At 39.0% G+C, this 15,409-nt stretch overlaps 1 protein-coding gene across 1 annotated transcript in view; it reads left to right on the top strand.

The window, feature by feature from the left end:
• Nucleotides 1-15,409, top strand: part of LOC149470307 (uncharacterized) — a 133,976-nt gene that overhangs the window by 90,635 nt on the left and 27,932 nt on the right. Inside the window, exons 34-38 of the mRNA XM_089664762.1 lie at nucleotides 2,473-2,611; nucleotides 6,771-6,891; nucleotides 10,398-10,507; nucleotides 10,842-10,991; nucleotides 11,216-11,272. Of these exons, the coding sequence (XP_089520888.1) occupies nucleotides 2,473-2,611; nucleotides 6,771-6,891; nucleotides 10,398-10,507; nucleotides 10,842-10,991; nucleotides 11,216-11,272 (577 nt within the window). The remainder of the gene's footprint in view (nucleotides 1-2,472; nucleotides 2,612-6,770; nucleotides 6,892-10,397; nucleotides 10,508-10,841; nucleotides 10,992-11,215; nucleotides 11,273-15,409) is intronic.

Raw genomic sequence — 15,409 nt, 5'->3', positions numbered from 1 at the left:
TCCTCAATGGCCACAACAGATAAAAATCCACTTTATAACAAAATGCCTTTACAAACCCAGATATAACTTTATAAAACTGCAGTGACTTCATCACTTTACTGTACATAGCCTGTACAGACAGCAGAGCTGTAGGAGGGATCCAGAAGGTCCCACCCACTACAGGCTGCCTGCAGAAAACAACAGAGGAGGCAGAGACCAGACCTGTCACCCTGCACAAGGAGAGGGAACAGCAGTGACTAGTCTTTATTACAGGAAGCTCCTGCACAGAGGCAAAGTTTTATGCGGGATTACTGCACAGATCTGGAAGATATACACAAAGCACATCAAGGTTCAATTAAGGCCCCTTTCACACAGGTGGGCTGATCGGGTCCAGCTGTCAGTTTTTTAGGCGGACCCGACTGGACCTTTCTTTGTCCTCTATGGAGCAATGGGTGTAAATGGACGTGTCCATTTACACCCGCTAACATCCGATCTGATCCTATCTGCTAAAAACAGACGGATGGGGATCCACTAACCATCCATTTAGCGGACTGATTCTGTGTCCGCTCTGCACAAATGGAGCGGACACGGACCTGTCATCCGCCTGCTCAGCAGGGATTAGCAGACAGATCTCAGATGAGCAGGCAGATCCGCTTGTAGGAGTCCACCCATGTGAGAGGGGCCTAAGAATACACATGCATCTTTTATTCAGACAGTATTTGCTTATCCTGGAGTTCAGCTTTAAAATGACACAAACCGATATCCTTATTCTCCAAAAATAATCCATACACATACACTACTTAATAGCCCTGTAATCTATTTTTAATGAAATCATTTTACTGTGTTTTTCTGCTTGCTTGTAACATCATCCACAGACTCCCACACCTCTCCTTTTTCACTTAACTTCCTTTTGCTTGGAATGAGCAGTGCACGTTAGTTCTCTATGCACGCTACAAATCCCTTAGCCCATAGTCCCTGGCCCATCTTGGGAGTGAGCAACTGAGGACGGCTACATTCCTACATACAGTACAGTTGGACCATGGAAAACAAATGTAGCCACCTTCTAACAAGAAGTCAGATCACAGTAGCAAAAAAAAAAAAGGCATTTGGAGATTGTAAAAGGATGAGAGCAATAGAAGGTACTTTTTTGAATGAAGAATACATACAGGAACATATTTTATTTAAAACTAGAGTTTAGTGTCACTTTAAAGGGTAACTCCACTTTTGTGATGAAAAAATAGCAAATAAAAAAAATGATAATATAGCATATACAATTGCTACACAAGTCATATTGTAATTCGATGTTATTAAACATTATTTTTCCTTTTTAATCTGCAGCGCAATGCAATGCAAATATACATCTGTTTTATATATGAATAAAGGTAGCACTGAAGAAATGCGCTAGGCTGGTGCGCCCTCTGTTTCTTGTGTATTGCAGTTATCTTTCTGGGTTTCCCCAACCTTTGGAGAGCAGCAAAGCTGACGACATGATTGGAATACCACAGGCATCCGCTAAGTCGTCTGCTTACTTGTGCCAATACACTTCTCTTGAGAGCAGGAGGTTTTCTTCTCATTTGGTGTACAGAACACCAGAACACCCCCAGAAATGTCATTTTCTGCTTGTGTGATTGGCTTACTGATTTTCCCAGAAGCCTGCACTAAGATACAAGTCAGATTTTGAGCATTCCCTGCAACAAACATGTCATTTTTGGTGAGATACTCCCAAAGGGAAATCACATCTAAAGGGATGCAGACCCTGCAGTTTTTCTCATTAGAGCCCTGACTGTGCAGCAGCTGATTGATAATTATAAAACTATTCCTATTCATATTCACTTTGCGCATGGACACAAACAAACAAATAGCTGTTTTTTCAGAATGACAAAAGGTAGGAATCTGCAACAAAGTTTGTTAAAATATTTGAAATGTACACTGACAACAAAAGTTTATTTTTTTCTCAACAAAAGTGGAGTTACTCTTTAATGTGTGCTTCTTATAAATGTTAGGGCTTTAAACTTAAAGTACAACAGCACACCTAGGCAGGGCTAAGTGCTGCGATGCAGCCGGATCACAATCAATTAGACATCAAAAGCCTTACCTACTGTAATTTATCATACTGTATCATTTATAACAGTGTTTGATAAGGCTGGATACATTTCAGTAGTGATAAAATCAATGCACTCCAGCAAATTACAGCTTAGGCCCATTTTTAAGGGTTTTTTTGTTGTTGCCAAGGAAATTAATTTTCAGGTCCCTAAAAACTTCCCGCTGGCTTCTAAATCAGACTAACTGGCTTTTGAACTCTGTACCTATTGTGTATGGACAGAAATAGTCTTTGCAGACTTACACTATTATTATAGTAATCTAACATTTGAAAGAGTTCTGCCTTGCTTTTAACTAACAAGAACAGAAATGCAGGCTATGAATATTGATACTGTATGTCCATGATTGTAGATAATTGAAATAACATTTTGTAAGGATGGGTTTCTTTTGTAGGGATGACGTTTTTTATCCTACCATGAAAGCAATTGCTCGACAAATGGGAAAGGAGGGGGAGTATGAAGGGCTGACACTGAGATCCCAGGTGGTGCTTCCTCCTAAAGGGGCATCTGAGATTGACATTCGAGTTCAGCAGGTGAGAATTTATCTGATTAAGCTTTGTACCTAATTTTTAGGGTTTTTTCTCTGTTTTTTAGAGAAAAAAGTGCTAATATAACTGAATCGAAGACACTTTCTGAGTGTCACAAGCAATCTAAGCCTTTTTATATGCTTCCTGTATTTAGACATACAAGACCACATAGCAATGATTGAGCCTTTTGCAGCTCTGAGAAACTACATTCAGGAAGTCTGTGGTTACAATACTGTAGTATTAGGTAATATCTCACCATTTAGATCTTCAGCATTCAATTTTGTAACTGAGAATTAATGAACTCACTTATTGTTTTGTATACCTTTTAGTGTTCATGTACACTGCAGCTGATAAAGTCACGTTCAGGAGCTTTTCTGCAATTTTTTCAGCATGTTTTCCTATGTGTCCATGTACACAGAGTCATTTACAGGCAGTTGAGTTTACAGTTGTTTCTTTAAATGCACCAAACTTGCATTCAGGAGTAGATTCAAACGCCAAATGCTTGTAAACAGTTGTAAACACGGTTAACCGCGTTTAGAAGCGTTTGCGTTTAGAAGCGTTTTTTGACTGGTCCATATCCAGGGCACAATTCACTAAACGGTATCCTACTGCATCCGAGTATGCGGTAAGATACCGCATAGCATTTTAAAAAAAAACATTTGAATCCACTAAAAAAGGCTACTAAAATATGATCATGATTTTATCAAGTTATGTGGAATTTTAGTAGTGAAAAGCATGCATCATGTTTCAGCTGTCAGTGGGATTCTCACTGATAGGTGAATATAAAAGAAAGAATTGCCGGCAATTAAAAAATAATTTTAAAAAACCGCCGTGGGTACCCCCTCCCATTCATACCAAGCCCTTCTGGTCTAGTATGAATTTTGAGGGGAAGCCCCACGCCAAAAAAAAAAAAAAATGGCGTGGGGTTCCCCCCCCAAAATCCATACCAGACCCTTATCCGAGCATGCAGCCCGGCAGGTCAGGAGAGGGGGGGAGGCGAGTGAATGCGAGTGCCCCCCCCCCCGAACCATACCAGGCCACATGCCCTCAACATAGGGCGGTGCTTTGGGGTAGGGGGAGCACTCCCCCAAAGCACCTTGTCCACATGTTGATGGGAACAAGGGCCTCTTCCCCACAACCCTGGGCTGTGGTTGCCCAGCACGTGAATGAGTATGGGGAACATGGTACCGCTACCCATTCACAAAAAAAAAAGCTGTGGGCAGCACAGTGGCTAAATGGTTAGCATTTCTGCCTGGCAATACTAGGGTCATTGGTTCAAATGTCAAATGCCACCTGCCTGGAGTTTGAATGTTCTCCCTGTGCCTGAGTGGGTTTCCTCCAGGTACTCCGGTTTCCTTCCACACTCCAAAGACATGCTGGTAGAGGTTAATTGGATCCTGTCTAATATGCCCCTAGTATGTGTATGTATGAATGTAAGTTAGGGACCTTAGATTGTACGCCCCTTGAGGGTTAGGGACTGATGTGAATGTACAGAATATATGTGTAAAGCGCTGCGTAAGTACCTGAAATAAATAAATCAATAGTGTGAAAAAAGACAGGAGTCATTCTTTGACAAGTCCTTTAATAAAAGAATGTCCCCCGAAGTAGATCCAATGTCAATCACGTCAATTTTTTAAATATATTCTTCAGATTTTTTTTAACATATAAAAAAGTCATTTTAACATATATTTTTACATATATTTGTAAATGCATTCAAAAATGTAGATTTGTATTTTTAAATACATACAGTATATTTGAAATGTATTTTTAAAAATATTTTTCATAAATTTTGTACTAAAAACACATTTCAATATATATATAATTATATATTAAAATATATTTTGAAATTTATTGAGTATGGCCAAAATTGTAGTATTTCAAATATATGGCAATATATTTGGGAAGAATATTTTTAATATATATTTCAAATATATTTTTCTTCCATATGGGTGAAAACTGATGTAAACTGATGTCTCTGTAAGTGAAATCAGTGTGTCAGCTTCTATCAGTGTTTCTGCACGTATGGTGTGAACAAGCCCTTAAGGTTGTCTTTCCTTAAATAAGATATTACATCTTTTTGATATAGAGAACACTTGTCTGCAAATAGATCTGTATGTTAAATTCATAAACTTCTCACTGCCGCACTGAAAACACTTACTTTCTAACATTCTGGACATCTGTATTGTGACAGTGGAGTTGATTTACTAAAGACAAATAAGCTGTTCACTCTACAAAGGAAGTTGCACTTTGCAAATCATACCCAAGCACGTGCATGGAAAATAAAAAAAAAAAAACTGTATCTTTGCTTTCAAGTGATTGGTTAATAGACGTCATTAGAGCTTCACCTCATTTACCAAGCTATGGGGAAGTTTCCCTTGCAAAGTGCAACTTCCCTTGGAAAAAGAAAATTCTATTTGTCTTTAGTAAATCAATTCTAATGTTTGGATTCTTTATTTTCAGTTTTCAGAGTCAGAGAATACGATCAATGTACAGAAACTTAATTTATGTCAGAATTCTTACACAATGAAAACATTCAGTCAAATAAAGATTTATGTCCATTTAGTTGAAGTCATTGATATAGAACCACCGGAGTCTGCCTGGAGACTGACTCTGTCAGGGCTAAGTTTCTCTAGTGTTCTTAAGCAGTCTTTTTCTACCACTTCAATAGGTAAATAAAGAGTGCAATGTGTGAATGGCTGTGTTTGGATTTTTAAGGCTTGTGCTGTTCCCAGAGGCTTACCCTCTGTTCTACTTCATCCTCTTGGTCTATGACATTTTATTATTTCTTTGACTTCCTTGGGGATTTCAGGCCTTCCTCAATCACATCAAAGAAAGCTGTTTCCTTACGTTTGCCTTAGCCAGACTTTTTACAATTTTAAATAATAAAATAATACTCAAGGGTAAAATAAAATCAGCCATTGCCTTTGTTATCATGTTCTGTGCTTCTCTGAAACTATATTCATTCAGTTGCTACGGACCAGAATTCCCTGATAGGGATGGGCGATTTGGGAAAATTGGCAATTCATCCCTTTTTTACATTAATTTTTGCCAACATTGGCCTGCGGATTAATCATGTAGATATGTTTAGTCCGTGGGGGAACTCTATGATTCTTTGTACATTGGACAAACTTGCCTGTTTATATATAGAAGGACCAAAAAAATTGCAATTTGCAGATTTGCCAGTATGCCTATTTTTTTTAAACTGATTAGCTGACTTCAGGGCTAAGACCCTCTGGGGTTTATTTACTAAATCTGGGGAGTGCAAAATCAGGCTCACTTCTGCATAGAAACCAATCAGCTTTCAGGTTTTATTGCCAAAGATTAACTGAACATGCTGAGGTTAGAAGCTGATTGATTCCTATGCAGAAGTGAGCATGATTTTGCATTCTCCAGCTTTAGTAAATAACCCCCTGTGTTTTTTTTCTCAGCTATCCCTTGTTTGCTGCCCTTTCTGAATTTAGAGTTCACTTCAGAGTCCAAGAAACAAATGAGCTGATGGCAAAAAACAAGCTAATAAGATAGGTTAATAGTTATGAACTGTAAAACATGCGTCATAAAATGTTGCTCAGTCTTTGATTTAAGTATATAATTATATCATAATGCCTGTAGAAAAAACTGACTAAGCAATAGAAACATTTTTAAGTGGAAATACATTTTTTATGGTAATAGTTACAGGGTATGTTATTTTGTGTATGTGCAATGCTGGTTTCAAAGCAACGTGATCTATGCTTACACCCTTTGGCATGCCTCATAGAAATTATGTAAATTTTAACATAAAAAACAAAAACCTTACTACACTTTAGAACAAATTATCATATTGCTAAAGCCCAGCTCTGGGCTTGGGTGCCCTCCATTTGCTTATAATTTACACGGAATTGTGTTGAATGACAATGACCATCATTAAGCCTGGAAGAGTAGTGGCACTAAAACCCTGAGCAGGTGAAATAGCAGAAAGCAATAGACATAAGGTAAGCATAGTAGCCGGAGCTACGTATTTATTTTCATCTAATGCAGGGAGGTCCAGCACTAATCTTTTTGTCCATGCTAGAGTTGGGTTTTAATTCAGAGAATCATTTTTTTTTTAAAAAGACCCTGTACTTTCTAATTTAAAATATTATAACTGCCAACAGCTGTGTTACATGTTAATCGAAGATCTTTTTTCCAGCTTCAGAAAATATTGGAAAGTTTTGAAAGCGATATGATCCTTGATGTACAGAAAAAGATTGCAAAAGAGATGACATTAGTGGTATCTGAAAGAACAAGAGAAGGGAGAGGGCTTCCAACAGGTGACAACTGTGAAACTGCTAAAATAACTTTTCTTCAGGGTTTACTTAGGATGGAACAACATGTGTGATGTCATAATAGCTGGAGTGTGATTAGAAGCTATGACATTTGTCACTTTTCTTTTAATTAACCTTTTAATAAATCCACCCTATTGCTGGACAACTTTACTAATCAAATCAATATGTAATACATTATAGGCTAACCATTGTATGCATCAATTTTGTGTGCGTAAAATGGAAGTGGTGTAAAATTAGATATTTAAATCTTATATTTTAGGGCTTATTAGTGATATACTGGCTTACAGAGTCATCTAAAATAAATTAAAAATCTGGACAGTATTGCCAATTCAAAGACTATATTGACATTGACATGTTTGATGTGCCTAGATATAAATGTGAAGTTTCCCTTAGCAGGAACTGGTTACAACATTAGGAACTGTAGTTTATAGACTATAGTTCTGTAGATACTGTCTGTAGAACAGTTTCCTAATAGCACAAGCAGACCAACCTGAAATAGAAAGATCTTTGTATAGAGTTCCCAGGAACAGTAAACTCCCTAGCACAGCCCCTTCCCTCCTTGCACCTCATAGCCCTCTACTCTTCTGAGAGTGTCTAATTTCTCTCTGTGCTGGCCTAGCTCCTCCATTCCTTTCTTCACCTAACTGCACAACTTTTTTTTGTAGTAGGCAGGGGAAGAGCAATGGAAATACTCTAGGGTGTCACAGTGAATGACAGTTCTCAATCTGCTGAGGCTGACATCACATCCAAGCAGCAGTATTGGGGCTTTTGGATGTCTACACAAGGGAGGCCTTTACATAAAATATATGCTTACAGTACAGTTGCAAGAAAAAGTATGTGAACCCCTTGGGATTACGTGGAGTTTTGCATGAATTGGGCATGCACTTGAGTATCCTCCTTTTTGCCTTGTCTTTTTGGGTACTAAGAGTCCTTCAAAGACATTTCCCATCCATATACAAATTGAATAGGCAATTTATGGTGATTAAAAGACTCACTACTCCAGGAATCGATGCTGAGTTATATGAAAAAATAATTCACTAAAAAGTGGAGTGTTCCTGTAGTACACCCCATCCTCTTAGTCTTAAATACAGTTGCAAGAAAAAGTATGTGAACCCCTTGGGATTACGTAGAGTTTTGCATGAATTGGGCATAAAATGTGCTCTGAACGTCATCTAAGTCACAACAATAGAAGAACACAGTCTGCTGAACATAATACTACACAAACATTAGATGTTGCCATGGTTTAATTGCACATAACATGTAAACATTCACAGTGCAGGGAGGAAAAAGTATGTGAACCTTTGGACTTAATAACTGGTTGACCCTCCTTTGGCAGCAATAACCTCAACCAAACGTTTCCTGTAGTTGCAGATCAGACCTGCACAACGATCTGGAGTAATTTTGGACCACGCCTTTTCACAAAACTGTTTCAGTGTAGCAATATTCTTGGGATGTCTGGTGTGAATCGCTCTCTTAAGGTCATGCCACAGCATTTCAATCGGGTTGAGGTCAGGACTCTGACTGGGCCACTCCAGAAGGCGTATTCTGTGCTGTTGCAGCCATTGTTTTCTTGAATTACTTTGTATGCTTTGGGTCATTTTCCTGTTGCATCACCCATCCTCTGCGGAGCTTCAGTTGGCGGACAGATTTTCGTACGTTTTCCTGCAAAATGTCTTGATAAACTCTGGAATTCATTTTCCCATCAATGACAACAATCTGTCCAGGCCCTGAGGCAGCAAAGCAGCCCCAAACCATGATGCTCCCTCCGCCATGTTTTACAGTGGGGATGAGGTTTTGATGTTGGTGTGCTGTGCCTTTTTTTCTCCACACATAGTGTTGTGTGTTCTTCCCAAACAACTCAATCTTGGTTTCATCTGTCCACAGTATATTTTGCCAGTAGTGCTGTGGAACATCCAGGTGCTCTTTTGCAAACTTCAAACGTGCTGCAATATTCTTTTTGGACAGCAATGGCTTCCTCCGTGGTGTCTTCCCATGTACTCCATTCTTGTTTAATGTTTTCCTTATTGTAGATGTGTCAACAAAAATGTTAGCATGTGCCAGAGATTTCTGTAGGTCTTTAGCTGACACTCTGGGATTCTTCTTTACCTCATGCAGCATTCTGTGCTGTGCTCTTGCAGTCATTTTTACAGGACGACCGCGCCTAGGGAGAGTAGCAACAGTGCTAAACTTTCTCCATTTGTAGACAGTCTGTTTTACCGTGGACACATGAACATCAAGGCTTTTGGAGATACTTTTGTAACCCTTTCCAGCTTCATGCAAGTCAACAATTCTTAATCATAGGTCTTCTGAGAGCTCTTTTCTGCGAGGCATGGTTCACATCAGACAGTGCTTCTTGAAATCAGTAAACCCAAAACAGGTGTGTGTTTTTTAAGGGCAGGACAGCTGTCAGCAACACATCCAATATCATCACACTGATTGGAGTCAAGGTTGGCTCACTCCTGGCTCCAATTAGCTCTGGGAGAAGTCATTAAGCTAGGGCCTCACATACTTTTTCCTCCCTGCACTGTGAATGTTTACATGTTATGTGCAATTAAACCATGGCAACATCTAATGTTTGTGTAGTATTATGTTCAGCAGACTGTGTTCTTCTATTGTTGTGACTTAGATGACGTTCAGAGCACATTGTATGCCCAATTCATGCAAAACTCCACGTAATCCCAAGGGGTTCACATACTTTTTCTTGCAACTGTATACTAAATTTACACATAATATTATGCGGCTGAAATGAATGGTCTGGCATAAGAGTTTTTTTTCATTATTTATTTGAATAAATGACCCAGACAGCAATAAAAGCCTGATGGAGGTTCTGTCTCGTCCCATGCTATTCAAAATTAAAAGAAACCGTTTTCGCTAGACATAGACTTTAACATACTGTATAAGTATGTAAGCATAAACAAAAATAATATTAGTTTACTTATATGTTTTCTTATTAATTTTATGAAAGGTGTTGGTTGCAACTTGGGTTCATAGAATTGTGGAAAAGGGAAAGGTTCCAAAAAGCAAAAGTCTGACCTTGGGCTAGCAGCGTACTACTACACAGTTAGAAAAGTAGTATGTCATGAACAGAAATACTTCTGCCCATCTTTACTTCCCTTGCAGGATTTCATGACAGTCCAGCTAAAGTTTGTCCTCACTGTAAGTATAATGACTGAGCTGGAAAAAGCATGCAACCAGTGGAACTCTAGACCTGCAAGCTGGTTCCATGTAATAACACATGTAGTGAAAATTAAGGATCAGTTGACCTATCCAGTAAAGTGTATCTTGCGATTGGTCAGATTAATTTTGATTCAACTACATACCATTTTTTTATGTAAACAAAGTCGTGGTCTTTAAAAATGTAGAACCTATCCAAACTGGCATTTATAACAAGCTGATGTATGTGTTAAGCATTTGTCATAATGTAGGGGAAATATTGTATCGGCTCAGCCATATTTTTCCATGTTTTTTTATTTTTCCATTTAATTCACTAGATTTGTGGAAGAAGCCAGCTATAAAAGAAAACTTCTTCCCTGACAGGCCACAAATTGTGGAAGAATTTGTACAGCAGCTAATGAGTGAACACCAGGATAACCCTACAGAGGTAAAAGGTCTTTGCATCAGATTTAAAGAGAAGATTTTACAAAACTCATATATGCATGTATGGTCAAAATGGCAAATAAACCTGCTGTCAATAAAATTCATTTGTGTCTGTATTGGTTGCTGTACTTTGCTTCACTCATCAGTGCTTGTTGTATTGTTTTATGTTTTATTGAATAATTATGTGCCTGTGTATTTTGTTCATAATGCTTCCTGTGTTGTTTTTCGCTTGTGCATGTTTTTGTCTTTTCCCTTTTCTAGATTTGTGCTAGCAGCACTTACTCTTTTTCTTTCTCATGATTCTTGTTGTTATTATGCATCTTCATGCAATCATCTAGGTGATTTTTAGAAAAGAACATTTAGAACATTGTCTTACATCACTGGCTTGTAATATCATGGCGAGAGAGCGGAGCAACTATGAGGCCTACTCCATGTTTTATGAAAACCTTCTTCAACAAGAACATCAGTTGTTGTACCACAAAGAGCAGGTGTGTCACCTTATGAAACACAGAATATTAATTACATTTTTGGTGGTTGGTGATTATTAAAACTGTTTGAAACAAATCTATCTATCTATCGTTCTATCCTATCTATCTTTTTTTTTTTTTTTTTTCGCTAATAAATAGCTCATTGAAACAAAAGTATACCATGAATATTTCATTGGACATGAAATCAAGCTATTCATCTGCTTACTTTATGTCTTTTGTTACAGGAGATGCTTGGAGTAACAGTAGGAGAGCAGAGGAGAAATGAAAATAAACTATATGAGGTATGTCAATGGTTTGGTCTTTTCCAGGCACACTACATAGCTAAGACTCTAGGAAATTACATCTACGTTTCAAACAACCAACTTTCTAGGAGATAGCAAGGTGCAATTCACTAATCTTAATCCCCATTATACTCCCATTGGGCTAGTGTCTAAAACCAATTAAGATATGGATTAGCACATCATAATTCCAGCATCTTTGTAGAAGAAGCACTTTGCACTTTGGTAGCACAGGTTGCTCAAGCACTGTATTTTCCCCTGGTAAATGTGTGTGTATATATATATATATATATATATATATATATATATATATATAGTAAGTAATAGCATAAAACAAACAAAACATCTGCTTGTTTAAACCACTAACTAAGGTCAGTTTCTAACAAGGGTTTCCCACAACAAACAGATAGCACTCCTACCTTTTTAGTCTTCTGTCAGGAGTTACCCTTTTCACCCTGCAGCAGAGCCCCGAGACAAGAGTCAGCTCACATACATAGAGGACTGTGGACAACTGAGACTAATATCAATTACACAGACTGTATATAATGTTCTCCCTAAACATACATGTTGACATCATGACATCATGTTGCCTAACTATAAACCTAAGTGTATTGTAAATCAATATGTACTCTATAAGCTTTACGCAGTTTGTTCTGACTGTATTCTTTTTGTCCTTGTTTGCACTATTGATAAACTAAAGTATTAACTGTATATATCAAAAACAGCATTCACTTATTCTCAGATATATTGTTTCTGTAACTCTGGTTAACAAACATTTATTTGGAGGAAACCTGTAGTTACAAAATACAGGTTGCAATTTCCAACCACTTTGTAAATATATCAGATGCCTGGCTGGCTCTAATACCTTCTGAGTAACTGACCAGAACAGGCCTACAGATTAGAAAGTCAGAGTGAAGTCAGAATGCCTTACATACATGTTTGGTCAAAGCTCCAAAAATGTAAAAGTCATTGGACCACCCTGATAGCCAGACCAATAGCATTTTATAGATAGAGGTCAACAACAGCAGCATTCACATTATTTCTCTATGGGTTTGCTTTAAAAGATGTATTAAGGACTACAGGTTTAAGCAATTATATAAATGATTGGCTGCTGTGGTGAGAGTAGACACTGATACGATGACATGCATTTTTCTGCAAGTATAGGATATTGTGTTTTCATGTATTAACATCACCTGACACAACTATTTTAAACTGGCTTTTCATGTATTTAGGGATCGCATTCCTTCTCTAGCAAATCCTGACCTACATTTCAGCTAAAGTATGCAGTCTTACGTTGTTGTATGACTGTTCTTGAACTTTGACCATTATTATGACATGTACCAAGAAATGTACCTTATTGCTTGTATGAGTAGAGAAAGTACAGCAACTATTAAAACATTTCATCCTGAGAACATTGTGTTTATTAAACTATGAAATAAGCAAATTTCACTTGTAAGGTCTATAACAGAGCAGAAAACATAATACCCAAGAAATAAAAAAAAATTCTCATACTTCTCCTATCATTTGGGTAATAAAAATCAAACAGAAACAGGAGACAGAGGGAAGAATAGGAGAGCAAATATATTTTGTATTCAAAAATGTGTCAGCTGCATCTAAATGACCTGCAACAGTAATATGTATGTAAAGCTGATATTTGCATTCCAAATTATTCTTTATGTTGTCTGCCGTTCATTTCTCTCCTGTCTTTTGCGTGCATTTTACATAAACATGACAAGTGAGGATTACTCATAGGCCCCAGATTCATCAAGCTGCAAGACCATGTAAATGGAACTTCACTGTATCTGAGCGCCGCAAACCAGAAACGCGATTTAATTTTTTTTAATATTCAAAGCAAACTCACCCATCCATACATGTCTCCATGCTTTATTTGCTGAGAAATCACTTTGAAAAACATCTCCCTAGCATTTCTGTCCGTGGCCAGATGATTCATGTAGCATTTATTTCCAGGAATCCATCTGCACCTAGCTCAGGCATGCAGGGAGGGGGACATGCATAGCTGAGAAAACTTCTCCTCCCCTCCTGAAAACTCCTGAATTGTATGACATCATTTGCCTAGGCATGGAGACTAGGAATTAACTAAAGAAATTAAAAAAAAACTGTTTAAAACAAGTAAATATAATATACTTTCCTATCTATTTACTAGTGGTAGCAAGGATTAAAAATAGTCAATGTTGATTGACAGAGTGAAGTTTTGATTTAAGGCTCCCTAAGGTACACCTAGGACATGTTAAAGTTGTACCTCATTACTATTACCATATTTTGTTTTAGCATGCTGAACTCCAGGCATTATTTTTATTGCATATTCAATTTGGTCTAGCATCGGTCCAGCTTGGCACAAAATAAATACGAGTACATTATTAATATGCAATGAGCTGCTGGAAATCAGTATATTGATCAGGACTTCTACAATGATAGCCGCGATCCTCTGGGTACTGCTCAGGTTCTATGTGAGCAGCTGCCCTACTGCAAACTGACCATGGTCTTGCTTACTTGCTCATCACCTCTGCCATTCATAGAATGCCTTGTATTTTTTTTTCAGTGATGACAAGGATTTCTCTGATTGGACAAGGTGGACATTGTGAGGCTACCACCCCCTCTTATCCAAACAATGCAAGGCTTTCTTTGAATGATGGTGGTGCCAAGCAAGCAACTCCTTGTGGTCAGTGTGCAGTGGAGCAGCCACTCACATAGAACTTGGGCAGGACCCGGAAGACCGTGGCTACTCACATAGAACCTGAGCAGGACCCAGAAGATGATGGCTACTCACATAGAACCTGGGCAGGACTCAGGAGATCGTGGCTACTCACATAGAACCTGGGCAGGACTCAGGAGATTATGGCTAATCACATAGAACTTGAGCAGGACCCAGATGATCGTAGCTACTCACATAGAACCTGAGCAGGACCCAGAAGATGATGGCTACTCACATAGAACCTGGGCAGAACTCAGGAGATTGTGGCTACTCACATAGAACCTGGGCAGGACTCAGGAGATTATGGCTATTCACATAGAACCTGAGCAGGACCCGGAAAATCATGGCTACTTACATAGAACCTAAGCAGGACCCAGAAGATGAGGGCTACTCACATACACCTGGGCAGGACTCAGGAGATCGTGGCTACTCACACAGAACCTGGGCAGGACTCAGGAGATCATGGCTAATCACATAGAACCTGAGCAGGACCTAGAAGATGATAGCTACTCACATAGAACCTGAGCAGGACCCAGAAGATGATGGCTACTCACATAGAACCCGAGCAGGACTCAGAAGATCATGGCTACTCACATAGAACCTGGGCAGGATTCAGGAGATTGTGGCTACTCACATAGAACCTGGGCAAGACTCAGGAGATCGTGGCTACTCACATAGAACCTGGGCAGGACTCAGGAGATCGTGGCTACTCACATAGAACCTGGGCAGGACTCAGGAGATTATGGCTAATCACATAGAACTTGAGCAGGACCCAGATGATCGTAGCTACTCACATATAACCTGAGCAGGACCCAGAAGATGATGGCTACTCACATAGAACCTGGGCAGAACTCAGGAGATTGTGGCTACTCACATAGAACCTGGGCAGGACTCAGGAGATTATGGCTAATCACATAGAACCTGAGCAGGACCCGGAAGATCATGGCTACTTACATAGAACCTAAGCAGGACCCAGAAGATGAGGGCTACTCACATACACCTGGGCAGGACTCAGGAGATCGTGGCTACTCACACAGAACCTGGGCAGGACTCAGGAGATCATGGCTAATCACATAGAACCTGAGCAGGACCTAGAAGATGATAGCTACTCACATAGAACCTGAGCAGGACCCAGAAGATGATGGCTACTCACATAGAACCCAAGCAGGACTCAGAAGATCATGGCTACTCACATAGAACCTGGGCAGGATTCAGGAGATTGTGGCTACTCACATAGAACCTGGGCAAGACTCAGGAGATCGTGGCTAATCACATAGAACCTGAGAAGGACCCAGAAGATCGTGGCTACTCACATAGAACTTGAGCAGAACCCAGAAGATGATGGCTACTCACATACAACCTGGGCAGGACTCAGGAGATTGTGGCTACTCACATAGAACATAGGCTGCTCACATAGAACCTGAGCA

Source organism: Staurois parvus, unplaced genomic scaffold, assembly GCF_062004578.1.
Source record: "Staurois parvus isolate SC_StPar_1 unplaced genomic scaffold, SC_StPar_1.0 ptg000048l, whole genome shotgun sequence".
Classification (NCBI taxonomy): Eukaryota; Metazoa; Chordata; class Amphibia; order Anura; family Ranidae; genus Staurois; species Staurois parvus.
This window is presented reverse-complemented; position numbering and strand designations above follow the sequence as displayed.